At 45.2% G+C, this 26,731-nt stretch overlaps 1 protein-coding gene and 1 pseudogene across 1 annotated transcript; both read left to right on the top strand.

Moving 5' to 3' along the window:
* The first annotated feature begins 6,050 nt into the window (after positions 1-6,050).
* On the top strand, positions 6,051-15,822 carry LOC114638039 (H-2 class II histocompatibility antigen, I-E beta chain-like). Its single transcript, XM_028786377.1, has 6 exons — positions 6,051-6,225; positions 10,181-10,450; positions 13,658-13,939; positions 14,548-14,658; positions 15,061-15,084; positions 15,376-15,822. Exons 1-6 carry the CDS (start codon positions 6,132-6,134, stop codon positions 15,387-15,389), a joined length of 795 nt encoding a protein of 264 aa, XP_028642210.1. The 5' UTR covers positions 6,051-6,131; the 3' UTR covers positions 15,390-15,822.
* A 7,266-nt stretch (positions 15,823-23,088) lies between these two features.
* Positions 23,089-26,571, top strand: LOC114638062 (annotated as a pseudogene).
* Positions 26,572-26,731: the final 160 nt, after the last annotated feature.

Below are 26,731 nucleotides of genomic sequence, written 5' to 3'. Positions count from 1 at the left end.
CTCCTCTCCTCTCCTCTTCTCCCCCTCCACTCCTCCTCCCCTTCCCTACTTCTCCTGCCGTCTGGTCCCCTCCCCTTCCCTTCTCTTCCCTTCTATTCATTTGGATGTGTATGAGTGTTTGCCTGTATATGTGTCCGTGTAGCACGTGTACTCTACTACCTACAGAACTCGGTAGAGGGCATCAGATCCCCTGGAACTGGCTGGTTACAGACGGTTGTGAGCCGACACATGCATGCTCAGAGCTGAACCTGGGTCCTCTGCAAGAGCAGCCTCTTAACTACTGCCCACCTCTCCGGCCCTCTCTACTACTCTTAAATATTAGTTTAAAATGTTGTAATTTGTATTTTCACTGTTGTACATATCTATACTTTTAAAGATTTATTTTATTTTTATTTGTGTGTGTGTGTGTGTGTACGCGCGCGTGCATGTGTGTTCCCCTGGAGCTGGATTTACAGGCAGTTGTAAGAGTCATGAGTCCCTGGAAATGGGTGCCGGCACCTGAACTCTGGCTGTCTGTAAGAGCCGCAGCACTCTTAACCTCTGAGCCACCTCTCCAACCTCACAAATGCTAACATTTATTAATGTATGATTTGTGAATTTTAAACAGTTGAGTGTTTCTGGTTTGAGCCAGGCGTCTCTCCAGGAACTGAGAGAGCCGTGCACAGGAGCACAAAGTCTAGGCTGCTGCTCATATCCAGGCAGCAGGCAGGAGCGGAGTGCCTGGCGGGAGTGGGCGGGACCATACCCTCACATTAACACCCCTGTGCCCTTCCTGCACCGACTAGACACACAGCCTCCTGAAACACCATCCGGGAGCCAAGTCTTTAAGTACATGAGCCTGGGGGAGACATTCCACATCAACTGGAGGAGTGGGTTGTCTTGATGGGAAAGGAGGGTAGTGTGGACCGGAAGAGGCACATTTGCTTTCTCTGTCACTGGTGCTGGCTTTTGGTCTGGGCGCATCTACAGATGTTGGGATTAGAATAAGTGCGTTGTACATTAATTTCTCCTGTCCACACTTTCTATCTCACTATATAGTGTTAAAATTGTAAAGTATTTCATTTTCTGGTCACTTCTTAGTAATTCAGTGTTTAGTAAATTTCCCGTGGGCTTGCAGTGGTCTATGGGAAACAGCACGATAGCTCCACCTCTGCTGGGCTGCGTTGAGATTGGAAGGTGCTTCTTAACTCGGGCTTCGGTAGGGGTAAATGACTCGCCGTGTGAGACGCCCGCGTTTGTGTGTGAGCCCGTGGTGGCCGGAGCTGAGGTACCAGGTCTGTCGTGGTCCCTGCTATGGTGCTCAGGAACAGAGCAGAGAAACTTCAGCGTGGTCCTCCAGCCTCCTCCTGCTTTGCGTTACTCAGCAAACACTTTCTCTTTACACACCACACAGTCAGGTCCTAATTCTTCCATGAAAGGAAATTATCATTCTTAAAAAATAGATAAGCACGTGGCTTGGGAGCAAGGCTCAGTGGTGGAGTACCTAGAACACATGAGGTTCAAAGTTCAACCTCCAACACGGAACAATACACGAAATCAACATTAACTGTCACATGCCAGTCTCTCTGGAGATTCACAAAGGACCTTCTGGTCACACGGGTCTGCTGGAGACAGCTGACGCTGCCTTGCCTCCCATCCTCATTGGTGACGGGGAGTTATCTGAGACAGGAGGGGATTTCCAGTGAGTTTCTCTTCAGTGTCTCACCAAACCCAGGAACCTCACTTGGACTAAAGGAAGGGTTGGTCCCTTTGGGTACCACCCCTGAAGGGAAGGTCTCTGTACTCGTCCGTATTTTGCAGTTTTTACAACACCCTTGAGAAACAAAGAGAAGCACAGAAATTCTCCCTCCCTTGTGTTCCTGCTGTCTCTGCTGAACCTCTGTATGCAGCCCTTCCCAACAGCCTTTCCTGATGAGAGTTCGACCAGTTATCATTTTTTTCTACTAGTCCCACCTTTCTGAAAGATGCAACTTTTAATTAATTAATTAATTAATTTATTATTTTGTCAAAAGTCCACCATCTTTCGTAGTGGGTGTCAACAGCAGGTGCAACTGAGCACCCTGCATAATTTAAGAACTTCCTATTCCCGCTCATCAGGATTCTGCTCTGTCCGGCCCCTCCTCACCCTGCACCTCACACGCACCTTTTCTGTGTTGTTCTCACTCTCCAGCTTAACTCTTGTCCCTAACCAGCCTGAAACATGACCCCTTTACCACTCCCAAATCTCACTTCCTCTGGAACACAGCTATACACATCCTCCTTTGTGGAAGGGGGTTTCAGACAAGGTCTCACTCTGTACCTCAGGGTAGCCTGAAACTCCCTACGTAGGCCAGGCTGGCCTCAGACTCACAGCAGACCTCTTGCCTCAGCCTCCTGAGTGCCAGGATTACAGACAAGCACCATGTCCAGCTAAATCCTTCTTTCTTCATGTAAATATTGGGTTTGGTTTAACTTTAACCATTCTGTTTTGTCTGTAAAAGTAATGCAGCCATGGGGCTGGGGAGATGGCTCAGAGGTTAAGAGCATGCACTGCTGTTCCAGAGGACCTGAGTTCAGTTCCCAGCAACCACATTAAGTGCTCTAGCTCCAGTTCCAGGAAATCCGAGGCCTTCTTCCCCTATTGGCTTTGTGTGCACATGGGGCACACAACACACACACACACACACACACACACACACACACACACACACACACGCATACCAAATAAATAAATAAATAAATAAATAAATAAAATCATTTTAAAGTAACAGAACCAGGCTGAGGATACAGGTCAGGGCTGGAGAACCTGCTTAGAATGCCTAGGGCACAGATTCAGTCTCAAGAACAGAAAGAAAAAAAAAAAAAGATGGGAACCCCCTTGTGTTCTTATCAGTCCATATAGACGTGTCTAATACACATCTTGTCACACTATTTTTATTGATTTTATTAGACTGTCTTTACTGTGGGTCCCAGCGTCCTGTGAAATCAGATCTGGATCAGACCTTCTCCATCCCAGAATTAAAAGATACTCATGGTGAAGACTGACATTTGTGACCTGAGTGTGTGCACCAGGCTGCCTGTGTAACACACGTGCTGGTCCCTCATGTAAACCTCACTGGCTGGTGAATGAGAACAGCAGACACACAGTACATGTCGATACTTTCTGATGTTCAATATTCAGACATGGGAGTATGCGGGAAAGAGACAGACAATATTTGTCTTTTATAAAACTGTTTTCCCCAATTACTACTTACCGTTTCTTCTATTTGGGTTTCCTGGAGACTGATTCCTTACTCTCCTGCACACACAGTGCTTTCCTCTCCTTCCCTCAGTCCCCACCTGTGAGGCAAGCATGGCTCAGCTCCTGTCCAGAGTCTTCCTTGATCAGCCTATGAGAACCATCAAATGTCCCAATGCCCCCATCCCATCAACAAACTTAAAAATATTTAAGTTGATTTTGTTTATGTAAAATGTCATCAACGTGAATAATTTCAGGCTGTTGTTTAGATGCTTATTCGTCATCTAGAGGGGGCACTATCAGAAAAGTAACTACTTTATCATTTATTTTTAATAAGGATGCTCATCTTACAGATTTATTTGAAAAGACAGGATAAGCAGGCTTACCAATATTCTCTCCCTCCCTCTCTCTCTGTCTCTCTGTCTCTGTCTTTCTCTGTCTCTCTGTCTCTGTCTCTGTGTGTGTGTGTGTGCAAGTGTGTGTGCAGACTACGAACATGTGCATGTGCAGATGTATGAACAAGTGTGTCTGTGTGCATGTGGAAGGCAGAGGTCAGTGTCTGGTGTCTCTTCTCAGTTGCTATCAGCCTCCTTTTGAGACAGGGTCTATCACAGAGACCTAGAGATTTTAGGCTGGCAGGCCACTGAGCCCCGGGGACCCATCTGTCTCAGTCACTCAGTGTTGGGACTAGAAGAGAACACTATGCCTGCTTTTTATGTGGGTGCTGTGTAGCCCAACTTAGGTTCTCATCCTGTATGGCATACACCTTACCAATTGAGCCACTTCCACCCAAGGTAGTCAGTTTCTACAGTGTGCACCCCACATGCAATTACTGGTCAGGGAGTTGGTCAGATGGTGAAATCAGATTCTGAAAACTAATCTTCCAGATGTCTGCAGAGGTGGCTCAGCAGGGAGAGCAATCTGCTGCCAAGCCGGAGGGGTTCAGGCTCCAGGTCCCACAAGGAGAAAACGAGTCATGAATGTTGAGCTTTAACCACCACACGGGACAGGCATGCTGTGACCTCTCTGTCTCTCTGTCTCTGTCTCTCTGTCTCTGTCTCTCTCTCACACACACACATACACATGTGTGTGTACACTAGATAAATACATATAATAAAAATTTAAAACTTAATCATCTTCCACCCCCCTTGTGCCTTTTAACACAAGTCTGTGATCTGAGCAAGTCCAGAGGTTAAGGAGGGTCACAAGTTTAAGGCTAACCTGGGCAATTAATGAATCCTGCCTCAAAGGAGACAGAGAGAGAGACAGAGAGAGAGAGAGAGAGAGAGAGAGAGAGAGAGAGAGAGAGAGAGATTGAGATTTCGGCCTGTAGCTCAGTGGGAGATGATTGTCCAGGATGCATGCAGTCTTAGATTCAACCCCTAATACTTTAACCTACCCAGTGTTAGTTTAAACTTTAAGGAGGTCGATGCTTTGCCATGGAGCAGCTGACAAGAGATCCAGATGGGGAAACAACTTAAAACTCTTCCCATGTACAATATTAATCTTCAGGCCTGTGAGAAGTCTAGTTCCCTCCCTGAGCATCCATGACAACTCTAGATCTGACCTCAGCCTGTGGTGCTAACAGATAGATGAACGAATTTCCCAAGGCCATCCATCAAGTCAGAGAACTGCTTCAGTCCTGATCCAGCTCTGCCATGCTCTCCACACTCCCTCTCTCAGCACTTTAACTGAACCCCACCCTCATCTCCCCAGGATGCCCAGCTTTGAGTGTCTCGATTGAGGACTGGGCTTTGGATAACAACTGGGACCCTCCTCTGTGATTTTGAGGGTGCCACTGAAATCAGTAACAGTTCAGGGTTGCGGCAAGCTGGACATGCCTCTTGTGTCAGGGTTACACCATGACTTACCTTAATTTTCCATTAGCTTGTTAGAATTTCCCCAACTGAAGAAGTGCAGACTCCACGGTCCAATCAGGAAGCCGAGTTCATCCACGTCATCAGTTACCAGGGAAGGCTGCTCCCAGAGGCGTCCGCAGCTCAAGGATGTGAGACGACTTCGCCTGAAGTGGGTGCTCTTAAATCACTTTTGACAACTACACCGTCGAGCTGAGGTGCAGTGAGCGCCAGGCTAAAGGTGCCGGGCTACACGGTCGTCTTCCTTCACCTCCTTTGCTCTCACACAGCTTCAAACACACAGTTGTCCCCACAGCTTTATGTAGGAAAGGTGACTATTTCCCCGGTGCTCAAACTGCTGAGTGAATGACTGACCATCCCAGAGCGGGCCCAACTCCGCGGCCTGATTAAAGTGTTTCAGCTGCAACTGGATCCAGCATTTTAAAAAGGGAAAAAAATGATTCTGTTAAAAAACAATATATAATTTATACCCTGAAGAAGTTATATGTGTATACAATGTATTTTGACCCTATCCACAACCCACTACCTCCTTCCAGCTTCTTCTAGAACCTTCCTACATGTCTCCCTCTCAAATTCATTTCCTCTTCTTAAAAACAAAAACAAAAAAAACAACCCACCACCAAACCAAACCCTACTCTCTCCTTTTATTTGTTTGGGGTTTTTTGTTGTTGTTGACGTTTGTTTGTTTTTTGATTAGAGACAGGGTCTTACTATGTAGACCAGGCTGACCTGTAACTCACAGAAACCCAGCTGCCTCTGCCTCCTGAGTGCTGGAATATGAGGCAGGGGCCAGCAGCCCAGGCTGAGTCTCCTTTCTGCAAGTTTCTGAAAGGGACCATCGTGCTGAATCTCTAACTAGCAACTAATGACGCTAGTCTCCTTTGCTTCTGATTGGCTCCCCGGCACTGGTCTTACCCAATCCAGTGGCAAAGAAGTGAATCCCCTGGTTCTTACTATCTTAGCAATGACTAAAGAGAATAAAGTTACAGTCTGAAGCTTGTCTTCCCCTCTGACTCCTGCGTCTCCTCTCCTCCAGCATGATGTGTCTCCCCAGAGTTCCCTGCGTGGCAGTTGTGATCCTGTTGCTGACAGTGCTGAGCCCTCCCGTGGCTTTGATCAGAGACCCCACACGTAAGTGTACACCGTGGATGCTGTCTGCTCCGGGTGGGGGAAGGAAGGAGCTAACTTCCTCACTGTCCAGACCAAGTCTCTTGAAACTATTAATGTTTTCTGAGACCCGCACAATTTTCACATAAATTCTAAAAACTATGTCCCCAAATAGAAGCCTGGATGTTTGTGTTCTCAGATCTGTGTGAGACACCCTGTGTATCAGCCATTGCTTTTCAAGTTTCTCCCAGTAAAATCTATACCTTGTGTCATGTTCCCTTAGGTCCCTGGGAAGATTGATAAACCATGATGTTAAATTAACTTCTGGGACAGTCCCTTTCTTTATTGTGTTGAGCTACGCTAGACAAAGAGGTTTCTCTTTAAAAGTAGAGCTTCCTACGTGTGTTTCTATGCTACTTTTTATGTGTGTTTTCTGTTGTTTTAGGGGAAAAAAGTAAAACATTGACCTAATCAGAAGATTTCTGTGGAAGTGTCAAATAGAGTCGAGACAGTGAGGGCATCGCAGGGATACCCCTGTGCATCCTCTGCAGGCTCTGAGGCAGCTGCCTGGCCACCTGTGAGGCTGAACCCATGGCTTCCTCTTTCTCTCTTCCTGACCCCTTGTGCAGCCTGTTCCCGTGCGGAACCTCTGGGTGGTGGTTAGTGTTTCCCTTTCTCTTTGGGAGCACACAGCAGCTAAGGCTGAGATTCTTAGATCTGAAAATGGCTTTCGAGATGATGGGCATCTGTGGGCTGTTCTAGAGAACTTGAGGCCCCTTCTGAGACCCCAGGGTGGGTTAGAACCTTTCAGTGTTTGCGATTTGAGCATATATGTATTTTATTTTTCTCCCACATTCTCTGGCCTGAGCCCATGAAAAGGACACGATTTCTCTTTACATTGTATGGTCCCCTTTCTAATTTCATGACCCACACATACATCACACACAGAAAAATCAAAGTCTGTGAGATGCACATGGGGGGGTAAAAGATAGGGTTACTAACATTGTTAAACTCTGTGACCCTGGGCTGGAGAGACGGCTCAGTGGTTAAGGGCACAGGCTGTGCTTTCAGAGAGCCTGGGTTCAATTCCCAGCACCCACATGGCAGCTCACCACAGTCTGAACTCCAGGTCTAGGAGTTCCAACATCTTCACACTGACACACTTGCAGGCAAAGCACCAATACACATAAAATGAAAATAAATAATTAAAAACTTAATCTGTGACCCCAGAAAGCTGGGAATGTGGCCAAGCCCTCTGAGCCCTCTCTGTTTTGACTGAAATGTGAAATGCAGGAGAGATGATCTTTTACATTGAGCTGTCTGAGGATTGGGAGGGATGGTGTGTAAAGCGTTAGGGTCCTGCTGCCCCACTGTGTGCTTCCTCTCTGTAAGCTGTTATCATCTCTGTTATCAAAGGGCACTCAGAAGCTTCCACACGACCTCTGACCTCATTGACACCTCCCACAGGCCAGGCTCCTGCCCTTGCATCATCGTCTGTCACATGGACCATTCTTAATGGTTCCAACCTGTCCTTTTTCTTCCATTCTGTATTTTATAAAAATCAAACCCATCCTCCTCACTATCGTCTGTGTTCTATCAGACGATACAACTCAGGGACGAGTGATTCTGTCTCTGAAACTCTCAGCGATCTCTCTTTAAAGTCCTGAGGCACAGTGATGACTGATGCTAATGTTTCTCAGGAAACGAAGCAAACGTCTTCACCCTTCAGAGCGTTTGTGAGATGGATAGTGTCTGCTGCTTGCGCTTATTTCAGTTGCTTTTCACAAATATGAGTTATATTAAATGTGAAGATGAAAAGACATATATCTGATGTGTCTTCCTCTATTGAGACTAGAGAAGCTCACGTGACTGACTGACCCACCAGAGCGTGGAGACACACCCTCACCTTTTTCTTGGGGTCACATTTGACATCTGATTTTTAAAACAGTCAGGTTTGTGAATTCTCTGCATCTGTAATTCAGATAAGAGATTGTGGCTCAGTATTGGGATCATGGTCTCAGTTTCCAGAAACTTCCCCAGTAGCTCCCTCTCACTAAACTAGAGAAAGCCCCCATCAACACCAAGGCGTCTGAGTTGGGGCCGCTCTTGGTCCCCAAAGCCTCATCTTTCACCGCTGCCCTCATGCCCTGTGGTTTGTTGTTCATGAACTCAGTGTTGGCATGAGGTGTTACCTCAGCTGAGAGGTGTCCTACATCTCCCCTGTATCCTCTCTTCTGACATTTGCAGCCACCACCCTCTTCTGGCTCACATCTGTGACACACCTGTGACAGGTCTTCACAGTCAGTCCACAGAGTGCTTCTCTGCCCCTCCTGTCACTCAAAGCTTCCTGTTATTGGAACTCCACCCCCCTCTCCTCTTCTCCACCTTCACAGTTTAAAGCTCTGACATGGAGGGAAGCGTCTGTTTTTCCTCTTTGGATTCCCATGGGCAGCGCAGGCCTGCACAGGGTGGGCCCTGAGGAATATTTACTGTGTTCTATGTGGTGTGTTAAGGAACTTGAGCATGAGAGGTGGGAGGGAGGTGTCCTCTGAGCTGTGAGTCCTGGTTTCCAGCTTAGCTCCAGGTGGGGCAGGTGTGGGGTCAGGGAGGGGCACACCCTGCTGGCCCCTGTGCTGCGGGAATAGAAGAGATACATATGTGGGGTGCTGTTCTTTGGGGAAGTGACCTGATTCTGGACACTAACCCCTGTTCCTCCTGGATGGCCTGGGACAGGATTGTTCTCTTCTCAAGTTTATACCAAATGGGACATTTTTCCTTTTTGCTGCAGGACCAGCAGCAACGTCCAGACCTACCTGAGCAGGGGAGAGTGGCCCTGACTAAGAGCCTGTGACAGGGAAACACACAGGACTGTAGCCCTACACAAGGGACCACAGGCAGCTGAGGTCTGCTGGGTGTGTGAGAAATAGTCTCCCCAGGGAAGAGCACACCAATTGGTTATCCAATCCCAAATAGTCAGCCCTAAAACATACATGCAAGTAACATCATACAGATGTTATGTTGAGGGTCTACTTATGTATTTAGGAATGTATTCACATTGTATATGTTTATGTGTATGATGTGTATGTACATGTATGTATGTATGTATGTAACAACAATTAATGACAAAAGAGAACATGAATTTGAAAGAGAACATGGAGGTGTACATAGGAAGGTGCAGGGGGAGGAAAAGGAACAGGGGAAATGATTTAATTATGTGACAATCTCAAGTATAAGAGTCTCACTGGGTGTGAACCACACTTACAGGCAGGCCTCTAGCTCAGCAGTAGATGTTGCAACAGAAAGCGAATTCAATGGTATTCTTGGAGAGGTTTTCAAAAATATTTATTTATTTATTTATTTGTCTTACAGATCTTTTGGGTATATATTATGGTTTCAGATTTTGTGTTTTTATGTTATTCTTGTGAGTTTCAATGTGTGTGTCTTTTTTCTTTTTCTTTTTTTGTTTGTTTCATCCTGTTTTTTGTTTGTTTGTGTTTTTTTGTTTTGTCCTAACTGACTGTTTTCTAATCTATAAGGGGACAAAGTGTGGCTTTGGGTGGTCGGAGAGGTGGGGAGGATCTGGAAGGAGTCGAGGGAGGGGAAACTGTGAACAGAATATATTATATGAGAAAAAAATCATTTAAAAAACAAAACAGAAGCATCCAGTGGGAGATAAAATGGCAACTGGATCTGTTGCTCACTCAGGTCGTGATGAGAGCTAAAGAAACCAGGGGGAGAGGACTGAAGGGAGGACTGTCTCCTCTCTCCTGGGAATAGAGGGCGGGTTCCCGAGCTCCTCCATCACATCACTCAGTAACACAGTGACTTCAGCCTGGGCTGGAGCTGGGGTGCGTGTCCTTTTGACCTGTAAGTTGTCACGACGTCAGAAGTGAGCTGGGTCGGACTCGGGTCTGGTCATTTGGGCCGCTGAGAGGGACCCAGGCATCTTGTCCCCAGAGAAGAATTCTTGTCTCCACAGCACGGTTTTTGGGACAAGCTAAATGTGAGTGTCATTTCCACAACGGGACGCAGCGCGTGCGGTTTCTGGAGAGATACTTCTACAACCGGGAGGAGTTCGTGCGCTTCGACAGCGATGTGGGCGAGTACCGCGTGGTGACCGAGCTGGGGCGGGGCATAGCCGAGGACTGGAACAGCCGGAAGGAGATCCTGGAGGATGAGCGGGCCTCCGTGGACACATACTGCAGACACAACTACGGGGTCGTGGAGAGCTTCACTGTGCAGCGGAGAGGTGAGACTGGACGGGGCGGGTGGGGCGGAGCCACGGTGAGGGTGGGACTGTGAGGGAGCAGCAGGAGCGGGGTGCGCATGTGCGCGGGAGCCGCAGGGGATGCTGGGCTCTCCGCAGATGGACTCACAGGCGGCTTTAAGGAGCTGCAGGACTTGGGGAACAGAACTCATCTTCTGCAGGAGCAGCAGCGCTGTTAACTGCTGATCTCCTCACCGGCCCCGAGAAAAAAGTCAAGATGCCCGGGACTGTGACGTGAGGGTGAAAACTACATTAAACATACTTTTACCTAAAGCAGAAGAGTTAGGAGAGGGTGGACAGAGGAAAGTAAAGCCGCACCCCAGGGTGAGGTCCTCCCAAAGGGAGAGCAGCCTGCCCGGTGTGCCTAAGGCCTCAGCCAAGTACAGTGTTTGAATCTCAGGTTGCAACTCAATTTTTTTTTCCTAAAAATTTACTTTTTCCCCCTCTGTCTCTCTTGATAAGAGAGATACACAAGCTGGTTCTGCAGGTGCCTTGGACGGACATGACTCTTGCATTTTAAAATTATCATCAACAACTTACAATAATTCAGTAGCTTTCTTTAGACTAGGAATTTAGGTTTAATACCTATAACGTTTGGGCCTTAAAAAATCACGTTTTAAAATGAAGCTTTTACTATTAAAATTATTAATTATATTGCAGTTCACGGAGAAACTGGCAATTTTGCTGCTCCTTCTGTATTATAGGACATTGTTATGTACTTAGTACATATTATATATAATTATATGATTTAGTACATTATTATATAATACTTATATTTAGTACATATTATGCATTTTAGGACATTATTATTATAGACCATTGTAGTTTTCTCTGTATGACTTAATTTATCCAAAGAGCTATAGTTTAAAAGACAGATAACTTACATTTGGCTGTCAGCAAGATACTGAAAACACCTGGCAGCCCTCAGTAAAGATGCAGTGAAGACTCATAACACAGACGGAACAAACAGTCCAGGCATATGAGTGCCCTTTACCAAGATGGCTGACATTCATGGCCTGCCCTTAACCAAGATGGCTACAAAATTATGGCTTTTTTTTTTCCTCCCACAAAAAGATGGCGATCAGTCATGTCTTTATGCTTTCCTTGTGGTTTTAACTGTTCTGGAATATAAAAGGATGAGTAGCAGGTAGCATAGTCATTGTTTGACTTGCACCTTAAGGTCCCCTCCTGCCTTTACTGTGTCTACCTTTTCTTCAGCACGTGGAACTGCTGCTGGCAGCTAGCTGTGGGCAGCGGAAGCGGCACGCCCAGCGCAGTGTTCTGTTTTACTGTATCGCTCTGCTGCTGTCCACCAGGGATTCACACAGGCTGCAGCACAGGGTCTGGGACAGGCACAGTGAAGCCAATGGCGGTTTACGCCACTGCGGCTGCCACTCAGTGCCGCCAATGCTGCGTAAGGACAGGAGGGAGGTCACGTGAGCGTGTGTGGGCGGGCGCCTAGGTGGCGCCAGGATCCACGTGTGTGCAGCCACTGAAGCAGGAACAGAGGTGTTGCTCTGGGAAAAGGGAGGGACTGCCAGAGCTCGGTTCCCAAAATCCTGGACCCAGGGAAATTCAGACTGAAGCCTGTGTGTCAACAGGTTTTAGAAAGTCTGTCGTTTTGAATGGAGGCAATGTCTGACACCAACCTAGTTTAGATAAACATTGCTGCACACGTTGCCAGTGTCTGGCCATTGAGGTTTTAGACCTTGTATCCATGTTTTCAGCCTTTACCAGACACGAGGATGGAGTGGCCTCCTGCCTGCTAGCCTGGGATAGACGGTAGGGTACGCTCAAGTCAAAGGGGTTTGAACTCTCCTCTGGTGAGAAGAAAAGATCAGACCTTTGTTCGGCTCCTTGCAAGCCAAGGCTCTTGGCAGGTCCTGGTTGGACCCAAGAGGAGAACCCATACTACTAGGCAGAGGCTGAGACTGAGGTGGACTTCCTAAGTCTAAAGTCCAAGGTTGGGATTTTATGCCCACAGCCTAATTACAATTAATATTGAGCTTACTTAGCTAACACTTCTATATGCTTTTCATAATTAAAGGAAGCCAAGAAAGGAACTCCAGCACGGCAAGAACTTGGAAATAGGAGCTGTTACAGAGGCCATGAAGGGTGGTTTGCTCCTCATAACCTGCTCAGCCTGCTTTCTTATAGAGCCCAGGACCACCAGCCCAGGAACAGCACCGCCCATAGTGGGCAGGGCCACTCCCATCAATCACTAATTAAGAAAATGTCCTACAGGCTTGCCTACATCCCAATCTTATGGAGGCGTTTCCCCAATTGAGGTTCCCTCCTCTCAAATGACTTTAGCTGTGTCAATTCAACAGAAAACTACCCAGGACAGTTAGTGATGTTGAAACCCCCAATCCTGACTGCATAACTCAAGGTAGGGGGACACAACAACTTCTGCAGAGCTCAAGACGGGATGACAGCTTCTTCACTCAGCTTCAGAAGAGTGTAGTGAGATGAACTGAAAATAAACAAAGAAAATGAAGGCGTCTTTAAACTAATTTTAATGGATCAAAAGATTATTTACAATAATGGGTTATGCGAATGGCTGTTAAATGTCTTGTCTAGACAAAAAGCAAAAAACAATATAAGAAAAATAGCCTGGCTTCTTCAGCTGGGATAGGATCCTCCCCCAGAACTGCCACCTGCCTCTTGTCCTCTGCTCTGCATGGGTCAGGGTGCAGATTGCAGCTTGGACAACAATCCCAGCATTGAACAATGTTTGGCCTCTGATGAAGTGACTGTGAATCCCTGTGCAGCAGACATTAAGATAGTAATGATGTCAGATATTGCAAAGTTGACTTATTTAGAGTTCTGCCAAAATAGATGAGAGAAGAGTAACTCTCAGTAAGTCATCCTGCCTCACACACAGAACCATCACCATCTACAGGCAAGAAGAGACAGAACCCATGTCTTACACCACAGGACATGTGAATATCACTTAGCTGAGAGGAGAGCCTGTCTCTCCCTGCCTGGAGATTCACGTCCACCTGGTGATTCCTCCTGAGAGGGGAGCTGACAGTAAATTGTGAAAACAGATCCTAAGTCCTGGGCGACTGTGTGGAAGAACCTTAGGCGTGCCTCAACTCTAGACAGGGTGGATGGAGGCAAGCAGGCAGCCTACAGGGAGGACAGCTCTGCCCTCATGGCTCCTTCCCACCTCTCTTTCTCCTCTAGTTGAGCCCAAGGTGACTGTGTACCCCACAAAGACACAGCCTCTGGAACACCACAACCTCCTGGTCTGCTCTGTGATTGACTTCTACCCTGGCAGCATTGAAGTAAGATGGTTCCGGAATGGTGAGGAGGAGAAGGCTGGAGTGGTGTCCACGGGCCTGATCCCAAATGGAGACTGGACCTTCCAGACGCTGGTGATGCTGGAGACGGTTCCTCATGGTGGAGAGGTTTACACCTGCCAGGTGGAGCATCCCAGCCTGGCCAGCCCTGTCACAGTGGAGTGGAGTGAGTGGTAACTTCCTGACTATTTGAATGCCCGCCCACCAGGGAGGGGGCGTGGCTTAGTTCTGCCTGTCAGCTTTCTCTGACTCAATGAATGCCTGCCCACCAGGGAGGGGACGTGGCTTTGCCCTCCCTGTCAGTTTTCTCTGCCCACACAATCTTTTCACTGGTTTTGTACTGTCCTGGCTTTCAGCATGGCTTACAGGGTAGGTGTGTGAAGCTTCTACAAGCATCTTTGTCCCCTGGAAAGCAGTTATTCCCTCATACACTCATCTGAGCCTGCCAGTGACATCACAGATCCTGGAATATTCTTGATCCTGGAGCAGTGCAGGGTCACAGCTGACCTCAGGGACATAGTCACAACTCAGCCTTTTCTTACTCTCAGAGCTCAGCGTCTTCCTGTCAGCGCAGCTCAGGGTGGCCATATTTAAGGCTCTTCATGGTGTGAGCCTCTTCCTGTTTGGTTGGTTTCTCAAGATAACCAGGAGTTGTTCACTTACTGCTCTTCTAGAACATGCTTCTTCCTTGGTCTCGAAGCTCTGAGTCTCAAGGTCCTCAGTGGAAATGGGATTTGGGCTAAAACTCTCCAAACCTTTGGCTTCCCTTCTCAGAGGCACAGTCCTCATCTGCACAGAACAAGATGCTGAGTGGAGTCGGGGGCTTCGTGCTGGGTCTGCTCTTCCTTGGAGCTGGGCTGTTCATCTACTTCAGGAACCAGAAAGGTAAGGAGCCTGGTGGGGCCATGACTCCATAGCATTCCAGGGAAGAGCCATAGCTTTGTTCTCAGGATGCCATTGGCCCTGTGCCCTCAGCTCTCAATGGACTCTAAAGACAACAGTCTGTAGTTACTTGATTGAACCCTGAGGAGGGATAACACATGCGAAGGTTAAGGTGATTCTGGCTTGAGACCTGAGGAAAGAGGAAGACTGGGGAAGAGCCATGGGCACTACTGGTGGCTGGAGCTCCCTGAGCCCCTCCCTCTGTCCATGTTCCTCTTGGTCCTGTGTGCTTTGGGTGGTGTTACCAGAGGAATCTCAGGTGGCAGCTCAGAGTCTGGGAACATGTGTCTAGGGACAGATCTGCTACCATGCATGTAAGCATCTATTTTATTCTCTCTTTTCTAGGACAGTCTGGACTTCAGCCCACAGGTAACACCCTTCAGTCTTCTCTCAGAGACAGATATGCTTTCCCTACAGTGGGCTGGGGTGATGGACACAGGGCAGAGAAATGGGGAAGACTGAGATCCAGGCCTGGCCAGACAGTTTGCATTCAGCCTTGCTCCCTCTACTTACTGAAGGCCTGTGCTCTGAAGCAGCGTTGACTCGGGACATGAGAAGTTCCTCTCTGCTCCCTACCATGCTGTCAGGAGAGGCCTGAGGTGGTCAGAGAAGCCACTGCAGAGTTAGGCCTGAAACACCCCTGTCCCCTGTGTTCTGCAGGACTCCTGAGCTGAGGTGAGGCCACAAGACTGAAGAAAGGAGTTCTTCCCCTGTCTCCATGTCATCAAAACATGTCCTTTTTGGCCCACATTCCTTCAGAGACAGTGCTCTCCCAGGACCTGGCTCCTCCTAATTCTGCACCCTGGAGATCTGTGGTCCTGATGGCTGCTTAGACCCTGCCCAGACCTTGCAGCCCCAGGACAGAAGACCCTCTTCTTAACCCCCTGCTCCCTTTGTCCCTTGCCTTTGTCTGGTGCTTCTGAGCCAGTGTGCTGTCATATGCTTTCTTACATTTTCCACAAATAAACAAAGAATGAATGTGATCTGCCTCATAGAGTTTCCAGCAGAAGAACTAGCAAAGAGAAAGGAAGGACCCACCTTAAGACACTGCTCATGCATAATAATCATGGGGGACAGTGTCCAAGAAATAAATTCAGTTCTAATTTATTACTTGTCAATTAAAGTATTTTTCTGAATTGGATTAAACTTGAGAACACCATATATGATCATTACAGACCTAGTCATTTAAGCACACAGGAAGGGATGTCCATGAGAGGCTGTCATAGGAGGGAGTTGCTGCTATGGGCCTTGTCACAGTCTAAGTGAGAACACAATTGGGGCCATGCTCCAAATCCTGCAGGCTCTGTCCTTTGCTCTGTGGAGCAGCTGGATGGGTTGAGAAAGGTACTTGCTTGAGAATCTGGAATGTTCTACTGTTGGATTCGACTAGAAAAACCAGTATGAAGACACCTGAGGCTTTGCTCTGGCCTCTGCACACAAGGACCTACATTAAAAAACAAAACAAAAATTAAGAGCCATGAACTGTAACAATTCAAGGACAATAAAACCAAAAGCGAAGCAAAATGAAAACTCAAAAGTCAATATGCTGTTGGGTAATTTCCTGAGGGAACGTATGATTCCTGTAGAAATTATACAGGAAGTAAACCTATGAGGAGCAGGGAGATGGCTCAGGGGATGATAGTTATAGTGTATAGTTTTTGCTACCCCACTTTAAGCTCCAGGTGAACTAAAATACCAGCCCTTACCCAGATTTCCTTGGATTCACAGATAAAAAACAACACACACACACATACACTCTCACACAAACACTCACCAGTTAATCTTAAAATGCCTTTGCTAACTCTATGACTAGGCACTCCTAAACCTCCCCTGCCACCTTAGGCCATTGGCCACTCCACCCAAAAACTCACATGGCTGGTTGGCTTTATCTCCTGTTACTACAGCCTCATTCTTCTTCTCCAGTTCTTCCAATTCTCCCTGCATCCTCCCACACAACTCAAAGTGTCCCACCCACTCCTCAGTCATTGGTCACTGGTATGTATATTGATTGATCAAGAACCAGTTGGGGAACAGGACTTCACATCAGAACCACCCTCTATATCTCACACTTTCTGTCCAATAAAAAGAACCAAATACAAGAAAACCCCTCTTTCTCCTAGATATAGATTGAACAAAAGCACAACAATCATGTGAATTACAAAGTATGATACACAATCAACATCTAGTCTATCATATTTGTAAGTTAGATAAAGTACTCTCCCATCATTCCTGACTTAAAGAATTGTGATTTATCCCTGGATTGTGTTTATATTTTAGCCTGCAATGCCATCTAAAACCATGTCTTGCACTCTATATCCTCTCTCTCAATGCTAAATAACGTGAGTTTGATTATGAGATTAAAACTTGTCTTCAACCCAGTTAGAAATCCAAGAACAACTTAAACATTTCCTGGGTACATTGGAAGCACCAAACACAGCTTGTCAGACTTAAACAATTGAAGAGACAGATGACTACCCGGACAGCTCCCTAATTTCTTATAATGTTGGAACATCTGTCTTTATCCTTTTGGCCCAGGATCAATCATCTGGCAGACCTTTGTAAAGCAGGATTATGAAGGACTGTTTACCCTGTTTTGGCAGAGCTATCAGTCAACTACTTTGTATAGTGTGTTCTTTTCTGGACAGTATTTTGTCTGTAGATGAAATAGGCAATTTCTGTCCTTGCCACGATAAGCAACCTCATTTGGACATAAAAATGTTCATTTCTTTACAAGAGATTAGGGAAACTGTCCAGAGCAGACACATCTCACTGTCAAATGTTTCTTAATAATGAAATAACATTAAATGTTACATTCTGTGGATTCATGATGTTTTCGAAGACTCTCTAGGTAAAATATCCTGAACTGTTAAATCTTAGCTACTCTTATCCATTTCTAAGTGAGTAAATTGAAGGTACTTTATTATAATTAATCAGAATCTAACATAACCATGAGTTTGCTAACTGGCCCTTAACTTGTGTTACTTAATCATCTTAAAACAGGTTGTAATACCAGCTATTAGAAGGACTGTGTCTAAGCCTTGCATTCTTAAATGAGATGTATAGGCACAATGCCTATCTAAGAATAACAATATTAATCTCAAATTTTGTATCAATATTAGAAATTCACACCAATGAAAACCTAAAATCTGTATCAGAATAAATCCTGAACCAATGTAAAAAAATTATAACTTAAATTTCCATCAATTACAAAGATTTTGACCAATTAAATTTATCAATATTTTATGTTTTGTTAAAGGATACAATTTAGTAATCTATCTCATCTATTTCCTTCTTGTTTAAAACTATGACTATTTTTTAATTATCCCTTAAAATAACAACCATTATCTATAATAACCATTATGAGAAACCCAAAGCCAGGGAATTGGGCTGATAACTCTCTGAGCTACTTCCTATTGAATAGGGGTAACAAGAAATTCTCTAAAGCAGCAGAGAGGAGTAGAAGAATTAGAAAAACTGGTTAGCTTTGGCATCTGTTATAAAGTCTCAGTATATTTGGAAGTTTCACAGCTTGACTGAGGTTCTGCCTACATTTTTCTGAAATGATGGATGAATCAAGATGAATCAGGAATCAGTAGCAATCCTAAAGCTGTTCTGGAAGTAAGTCTCTGGTCAGTATCAGGAAGCAGGGGGCCTTGACAGAGAGGTTATAGAGTGGAAGATACGATTTTCAGGTGCTGTTACAGGTAGAAGTCTAAATATAATTTTGGAATACAATTATAACTCTTTAAATCAGGCATGATAGTGGAGTATTTTATCTAACTGAGAAATATGATGGCCTGGATGTTAACTGTATATCATACTTCCTAATTTACATGGTTGTTATGGTTTTGTTCAATTTATGTCTGAGAGAAAATTTTTTGTTTTAATTGAACAGAAATGGTGAGATATAGGGGGCAGTTCTGATGTTTTGATTAGGAATCTGCATGTGAACACTAAAGGTCCTGTTCTCCAATTGGTTTTTGATAGATCAGTAAAGATGCTAGCGGCCAATGAGCTGGGTAGAAAAGGCAAGACTTTCAGTTTTTCCACAGGCAGGCTAGCAGACACAAGGAAGGAGAGAGTATTTGCCATGCTTCAGAGGAAGAAGGAACCATCAACCATGTGATATCTAGGCCAGAGTGGCCCTTGGCCACTACTCTCACTGGGCCTGGGGTAGCAGATGGGATATTAGAAACATGACTAAGCTCAGGGCAAATGTAGGGAGCTGAACAAGGAGAAGGTAACTGAGCAACTATAGTTGAAGAAAGATTTAGGCTGCTGAGTAGGGAGAGCAAAGAAGGGCACAAGGTAGCTGAGGAAGGCTTAGAAGAGCCCTGTCATTGAGCTAAATCATATAAACTTAAGCTTGTGCATGTGCATGTGTATGTATTTCATCTGCAGATCCAATGAACCTGGGTGGAGCTAGTAGAATGGTCTACCCAGAGCTTAAGGTAGAGTAGCAAAACCTGCATGCTATAGTGTGCCATTTATCCCCACAGACAATGGCATTTGCATTTTCCATTGTAAGGCCATCAGTAAACATAGCAGCATGATTTGAGGGTCAATGATATTGTATCCTTGTTGTTTCCCCCAAAGTCTTGGCTTGATGGGTTCAGGTTTCGATGTCTCCCCAAATCATCAGCCCACTCTTCACTTCCCTTGACTAGTGGTCTCTGGTCAGACATGTCAAAGCAGCAGCCATCTCAGACTTGTTTATGTCATGGAAAGGCACAAACATAACATCACCCTCTTGCTAGAACACCATCAGGCTCCTTCCATTCATGAGCTTCCTGGCACTTAATTTAACATATTTTGTTTCAATAGGAATGAATTCCATTCTTATTTACGTTTTATTTTCAAGGCCAGAAAACTCTTAATGAACGTTTGTAAACTAAATTCAAGAACACATCAAAAAGAATATCCACCATGATCTAGTTGATTTATTTCCAGAGATGCAAGGATGTTCAAAACACACACACACAAATGTAATCTGCCACTTAAAGAGACTGAAAGACAGAAAGCCCATGATCAACTCATTAGATGCACAGAAGGCATTTGACAAATTACAACACCCTGTCATGATAAAATTCCTTGAGAAACTAGAGATATGAAGGATACATCTCAAAACAAGGTGAAGAGATTTACAACAAACCCACAGCCAACATCAATCTAGATGGAGAGGAACTGAAAGCATTTCCTCTAAAATCAAGAACAAGACATGGTTTTCTACACTCTCCATACCTATTTGATATAGTACTTGGAGACATAGCTACAGCAGCAAGACAACTGAAAGTCGTCAAGGAGCTACAAACAGGAAGGAAAGAAGTCATGATATGACATGATTTTATACACTAATGGCCCTAAAAATTCCACTGGGGAACTCCGATAACTGATAAAATTGATAAAATTTAAGCAAAGTAGAATGATAAAAACTTAACACAAAAATCAGTACCCTTCCTAGATACTAATGACAGACTGAGAAAATAAAACAAAGGAATAATACCTTTCAAATAAACTAAAAAATTATGATGCAGGCAAGCAGGTGAAAGCCTTGTAAAAGGAAAACTCTTAGACATTGAAGAAAGACATTGAAGGAGATTTCAGAAGATGGAAAAGTTCCCATGGTCCTGGATCAATGACTAATATGAAAATGGTCATCCTAGCAAAAATAATCTACAGATCCAGTGCAAGCCCCTTCATTATTTCAACGCTATTCTTCACAGAAATTGAAAGGACAACGTTCAGCTCCATAAGGAAACACAACAACACCCAGGATAGATAAACAACCCTGAATAGTAAGAGAACTGCTGGGCGTATCACCTTCAGAGCTACAGTCATCAAAAGAGCTCAGTGCTCCATGAAAACAGATACAATGATCAGTCGAATGGAACTGAGGACCTGTTGGACCATTAAAGGCAGCCTGGTTTCTGGTAGAGCATAGGCTAGAAACTGCTGGAGACCCCAGGTGATCCTAAGGGAAGGCAGACATTTTGTGATGCTCCCAGACTCCAGGCTTCTGACACAAGGCAGCCCTCCATAGATTTGGGTCCTGTAATCATGTAGGGGAACACCCCCTATCCCCTCAACAGGTAGAGGGTATGACTACAGACCATGGAGCCTCAAGATAGATCTCCATATTAATGAGGTACCTAAAGGCCAAAAGGGCATAGCCAATTAAGTTTTCCTTCCCAGACACCTGGGTTTTGATTGGCTTATTTGGATTTCTGATGCTTACATTTTTAAAAGATTATATATTTAAAAGATTTATATAAGCCAGAGGAGGGAATCAGATCACCGAGAACGAGAGTTAAGATGGTTGTGAGCCACCATGTCGGTGTTGGGAATCGAACTCTGCCCCGCCTGGCAGAAACCAGGCTGAGTTTGCTCCCCACTCGGGTGCGACCCCCACTGTGTCTTCTTGGGGCAGCGTGAAACTAATGCAGCCAAGCTTCCTGTGCCGGCTTCTGCTGCTCTATGGTGGACTGCCACCTCCCTGAGGCACCCACTTCAGGCAGAAGACCCATGGACCAATAATGCAACCAATATCCACTCCCAAGTGACACTGTGAGGGCCCATCAGCTTTTCCCCCAAAAATAGCTAGGGAAATTCCACTTTGTACAGTTTGCTTCTTCTTTGGAAGTCAAATCTATGAAGAGGTGGGGATACCCATGTGTCTTAGTTAGGGTTTTACTGCTGTGAACAGATGCCATGACCAAGGCAACTCTTATAAAGAACAACATTTAATTGGAGCTGGCATACAGGTTCAGAGGTTCAGTTCATTATCATCAAGGTAGGAACATGGCAGCATCAAGGAAGGCATGGTGCAGGCACAGTTGAGAGTTCTACATTTTCATCTGAAGGCTGCTAGCACAATTCTGACTCCTAGGAAGCTAGGATGAGGGTTTAATGCCCACATCCACACTGACACACCTAATCCAACAAGACAACACTTCCTAATAGTGTCATTCCCTGGGCCAAGCATATACAAACCATCATACCATGATGACACCAGAACCTCATCCCTTCCTCATATCCTCAATGTCTCAACCCTGCTGTCCTCTGAATTCTTGAAATCCATCATGTCTTCAGGCTTTTCACAACTGGTATTATCTCGACACTTGCTTCTCTTCCCCTTAACCACCCTCTTTCTTCCAGCTGACATCAACTTACACATCTGAAGAGCCACTCCTCCATAGTTGTCTTAGTTCGGGTTGTAATGCAGGGAAGAGACACCATGACCATGGTAACTCTTATAAAATACAACATTTAACTGGGGCTGGCTTACAGATTCTGAGGTTCACTCCGTTATAGTCATAACAGGAATTATGGCAGTGTCAAAGCACGCATGGCGCTGGAGGAGCTGAGATTTCTACCTCTTGTTCTAAAGGCAGCTAGAAACCTGGCTTCCAGGCAGACAAGACAAGGTTCTTAAAGGCCATGCTCACAGTGACACACTTCCTATAAGGTCACACCTATTCCAACAAGGCCATGCCTACTTCAAGAAGGTCACACCTACAATAGTGCCATTCCCTGGGCCAAAAATGTTCAAACCAACACAGCAGTCCTTCTATGTTGTGTCACTGAGATCTGCCTTGTCATTCTCTGTTAATAAGATCACAAATGTTTGAATTTTTCTGTCCTGGATAATTTAACCCTTCACTTCAATAATTTTAAGATTCAAGAATAGAGAGATTGAATTTTCTCTCTTAGAGTTTCCAGGAGCAACAAGGCTTGACACACTCTGCCATTTCTTAGGTGCGATTCATAGAATAATATTCTACATGGGTGCTATTTAAGGTGAAGGAGAAGACATGTAGGCATGAGATGAGGCAGAATGTGGTGGATAGATCAGGATCAGAAGATAGTCCCTGTTTTGCATGTCCTTTGTGCTGGCTAGTTTTAACTGTCAACTTGACATGACTACAATTAAATCATGTGGGAAGAGAGCCTTAAATATGAATTATCTATCAGGCTGGCCTGTAGGCATGTCTATTTGGAACTATGTTGATTCTTAGTTGATGTAGCAAGACTCAGCCCACTGTGGGCAGCACCATCCCTTAGGCAACAGTTAATGAAGAGCATAAGAGAGGAAGAAACTAGATGAGAGATGTAAGAATCCATGTGTTTATTCTCTCTCTCTCTCTCTCTCTCTCTCTCTCTCTCTCTCTCTCTCTCTCTCTCTCTCTTTCTCTCCTCTAAACTATGGATACAGTGCATCAAGTTCTTGCCTTACTTTGCTGGCAATAGTAGATACTCTCAAATTATAATCCAAATAATTTCTCTCTTTCCTAAACTGTTTTATGTCAGGATTTTTATCACAGCAACACTTAAAAAAAAAACCTCAAGAGTCTCCTTCTGTGTCAGGTGGTGAGGATGGTCTCGTGGTGTGGGCTCATGGGATCAGAGATTGCAGGGGGTGAGGTCTCTGTAAGTATCACAGTTCTCTTCACTGACTCACAGTCTAGGGCAATGTCTGTCCTCACAGACATCCTGTAGTAAAGAGTGTCCTTGTCCCCACAGCACGTTTTCTGGAGCAGTTGAAGGCTAAGTGTCACTACTTGAACGGGAGGGAGCGTCTTTGGACTGTCACCAGATTCATCTATAACCAGAAAGAATTTGCCCTCTTTGACAGTAACATTGGGAATTTCCTGGCAGTGACTGAGCTGGGGCAGCCCATAGCTGAGTACTTGAACAACCAGAAAGACATGCTGGACAACTATCGTGCCTCAGTAGACAGGTGCAGAAATAACTATGACCTTGTTGATATCTTCATGTTGAACTTAAAAGGTAAGCATTAGATCAGAAGTAGATGGGTTAAAGTGTGTGCGTGTGTGTGTGTGTGTGTGTGTGTGTGTAAGAGAAAGGCAGATAGACAGACAGACAGACAGACAGACAGACAGACAGGAGAGTGCTGTGTCACATGTGTGCAGATGATAAGACAGCTTGCTAGAGTCATTCTCTCCATCCATCATGTGGATGAGAATTGAATTCAGATCATCAGTTTTGGAAGCAAGCACCTTTTCTACTGAATCATTTCCATAGCCCTTACTGTAATGACTATTTAACTTTTCTTGTTTTGGGACCCCTGAAAATCATCTCTCTCTCTCTGTTTTGCTTCCCAGGGTAGACCCATTCCTGAGCCGTTCTGTGGTGTATGTGCTTTGAAGTAATGTATTCATGATCTCTCTACAAACACTACTTTCAGGCATATTTTTGAACTGAAAATATTTCAGTTCAATAATGAATTATCATTCCATCTTACAAAATAACTCCTTACAGGTTTTATTTTTCCAATTCCAACAGGCTCTGATGTCAGGATTTACATGAGGGACAGGTTTTGAAATCCAGCAAGATCTTCTGCCTGGATGGATGGAAACAGGCAGTCAGCCTACAGAGAGGACAGCTCATCTCTCATGGCTCATTCTTACCTCTCTTTCTCCTCTAGCTGAGCCCAAGGTGACTGTGTACCCTTCAAAGACACAGCCTCTGGAACACCACAAACTCCTGGTCTGCTCTGTGAGTGACTTCTACCCTGGTAGCATTAAAGTCAGATGGTTCCGAAATGGTGAGGAGGAGAAGGCTGGGGTCATGTCCACAGGCCTGATCTCAAATGGAGACTGGACCTACCAGACCCTAGTAATGCTGGAGACGGTGCCTCATGGTGGAGAGGTTTACACACCTGCCAGGTGGAGCATCCAAGCCTGACTAGTCCTGTCACAGTGGAGTGGAGTGAGTAGGAAACCCATTGACCCTGCAAAACCCTACCCTCCAGGGAAGGGCATGGGTTTTCAAGGAAAGATAAATAAAATTCTTGAGTTACTACCTTTTATTCCTCACCTAGTTAATGATCTATGCCCAGTATACTTGGTGTTTATGAGTGAGGCCTTGTGGAAATGTTTCTAAACAGAGACTCATTGAAAAAGAAAAGATCAAGATAGACTGAGTGAAGGTTCTGGGTGCCCTCTGCCAAGTTTTTCAGTGAAGAAGACAAATGTCCCCAGTACAGTACATGGCATGAGCTCAGTTCTTTGTCAAGATCAGGATGAAATGAACCTGTGAGGTTTATCCACAGCCTCAGAAGGATACACTTCCTCAGGGGCAACCACTATTAAGAGCAAAGTACAGCTGCCATCAAAGGCTTGCTGGCCATCCTACAAAATATCTGTCAATGGTCAATTACTCCAAATTTTATTTCTTTAGAGTGTAGAGGACTCAAGTAAGATGTAGGTTCTCCACAGCACACTGTTGACCACAGAGCTACAGAAAACACTGGACCAAGTTACTTATAACCACAGGTAGCTCCCGGTTTTTGTCACCCCACAAGTGCAAGAGAAGGTGACCCCCTGAAAACACTTGATATGCACATGCATCCTGCAGGGACACTCAACGGTCATGGTGGCTGCTGCTACAGGACAATATGCAGATGACACTGTCTCTCTTGGGACAAGACAGAAGCATTAACAGGTTAAGGACAAAGTGCCACTCTATGTTTGGGTCAGCATGTACTTGGTTCTTCTTGGTCTTGTTCCATTCTGGATCTATGTTGTGGCTGACTCTCTCAGTAGGCCATGGCTCAGAAAATGCCTGTGGTTACCACCATTGGCTTCTTGGTCTGATCTGCTCCTTCAGGATGGACACATTTCTGGTACATAGTATATTATTGGGCAACATTGTAACACCCAACACTCCCCACCCACCAGCTGTAGCTGTTCAGTTAACAGATAAGATTTACCAGTTACATTACAAGAGATGACATAGACGGATAAAACAACTCTAGATGTTGACATTCTCATCCATGGCTTCAGTCAATGACTTCCACTGTTGTTCTTGTGTGTGACTCCAAATTAACTTTCCAGAAGTGACAAGTTCTAGCTCCCCCAGTGCTCTGATATGAGGGTTGCAATGTGAGGTGTTGAACTTGAGATAAAACCCACACCTGGCTTCCATTCTTAGGGGCTCAGTCCACATCTGCACAGAACAAGATGCTGATTGGAGCCATGGGCATGGTGCTAGGTCTGCTCTTCCTCGCAGTGGGGCTGTTCGTCTACTTAAGGAATCTGAGAGGTAAGGAGTCAGTTGAGGAACATCTACATTCACTCCAACATTGGGTTATTACAAATAAAGTGGGTATGAACATGGTTGAGCAAGTGACCTTGTGTTATTGTGAGGTGTCTTTGGGGCATACGCCCTGAGTGGTATAGATAGTTCTTGAGGTAGATCAATTTCCAGTTTTATGGGAACCTGCTAAATTGATTTCCATAGTGACTGCATAGGTTTGAACCGCTACCAAAATGGAAGAGTGTTCCCCTTGTTCCACATCCTAGCCAGCATGTCACTTGTGTGTTTGATCTTAGCTGTTCTGACAGGTACAGAATGGAATCTCAGAGTCATTTTGACTTGCATTTTCCTGGTGACTAAAAATGTTAACATTTCTTTAAGTGCTTCTAGGGCAGTTTAGATTCCTCTTTTGAGAATTCTCTTTGTAGATCTGTACCCCATTGTTATTGTGTTATTTGATTTGATGATGTGTAGATTCCTGGGTTCTTTATATATTTTGGAAATCAGCCCTCTTCCAGATTTGGAATTGGTGAAATCTTTCCCATTCTGTAGGCTGCTGTTATATCTTATTGATGGTGTCCTTTGCTTTACAGAAGCTTCTAAGTTTCATGATGTCTCATTTATTAATTGTTTATCTTAGAGCCTGAGCCGTTGGTGTTCTGTTCAGAAAATTGTCTCCTGTACTGATGAATTCAAGGCTATTCCCCACTTTCTCTTCTAGCAGGATCAGTGTCTCATGGTGATGGAGAAGGAGCTGAGCGCCCCACTTCCAGATTGGCAGGCAGCAGGAGTGAATGACACATCGGGCCTGGGATGAGCATCTGAGACCTAGAACCAGCTCCCAGTGACACATTTTCTCCAACAAGAAAGACCACACCTGCTCCAGAAGGTCATATCTCCTCATAGTGCACTCCCTCTGATCCTAGGGGAGCCATTTTCCTTCAAACTACCACACTGC

Source organism: Grammomys surdaster, unplaced genomic scaffold (assembly GCF_004785775.1).
Source record: "Grammomys surdaster isolate TR1022 unplaced genomic scaffold, NIH_TR_1.0 125504, whole genome shotgun sequence".
Lineage (NCBI taxonomy): Eukaryota > Metazoa > Chordata > Mammalia > Rodentia > Muridae > Grammomys > Grammomys surdaster.
Note: the sequence above shows the minus strand (reverse complement) of the source record. Positions and strands in the feature narration are given on the sequence as shown.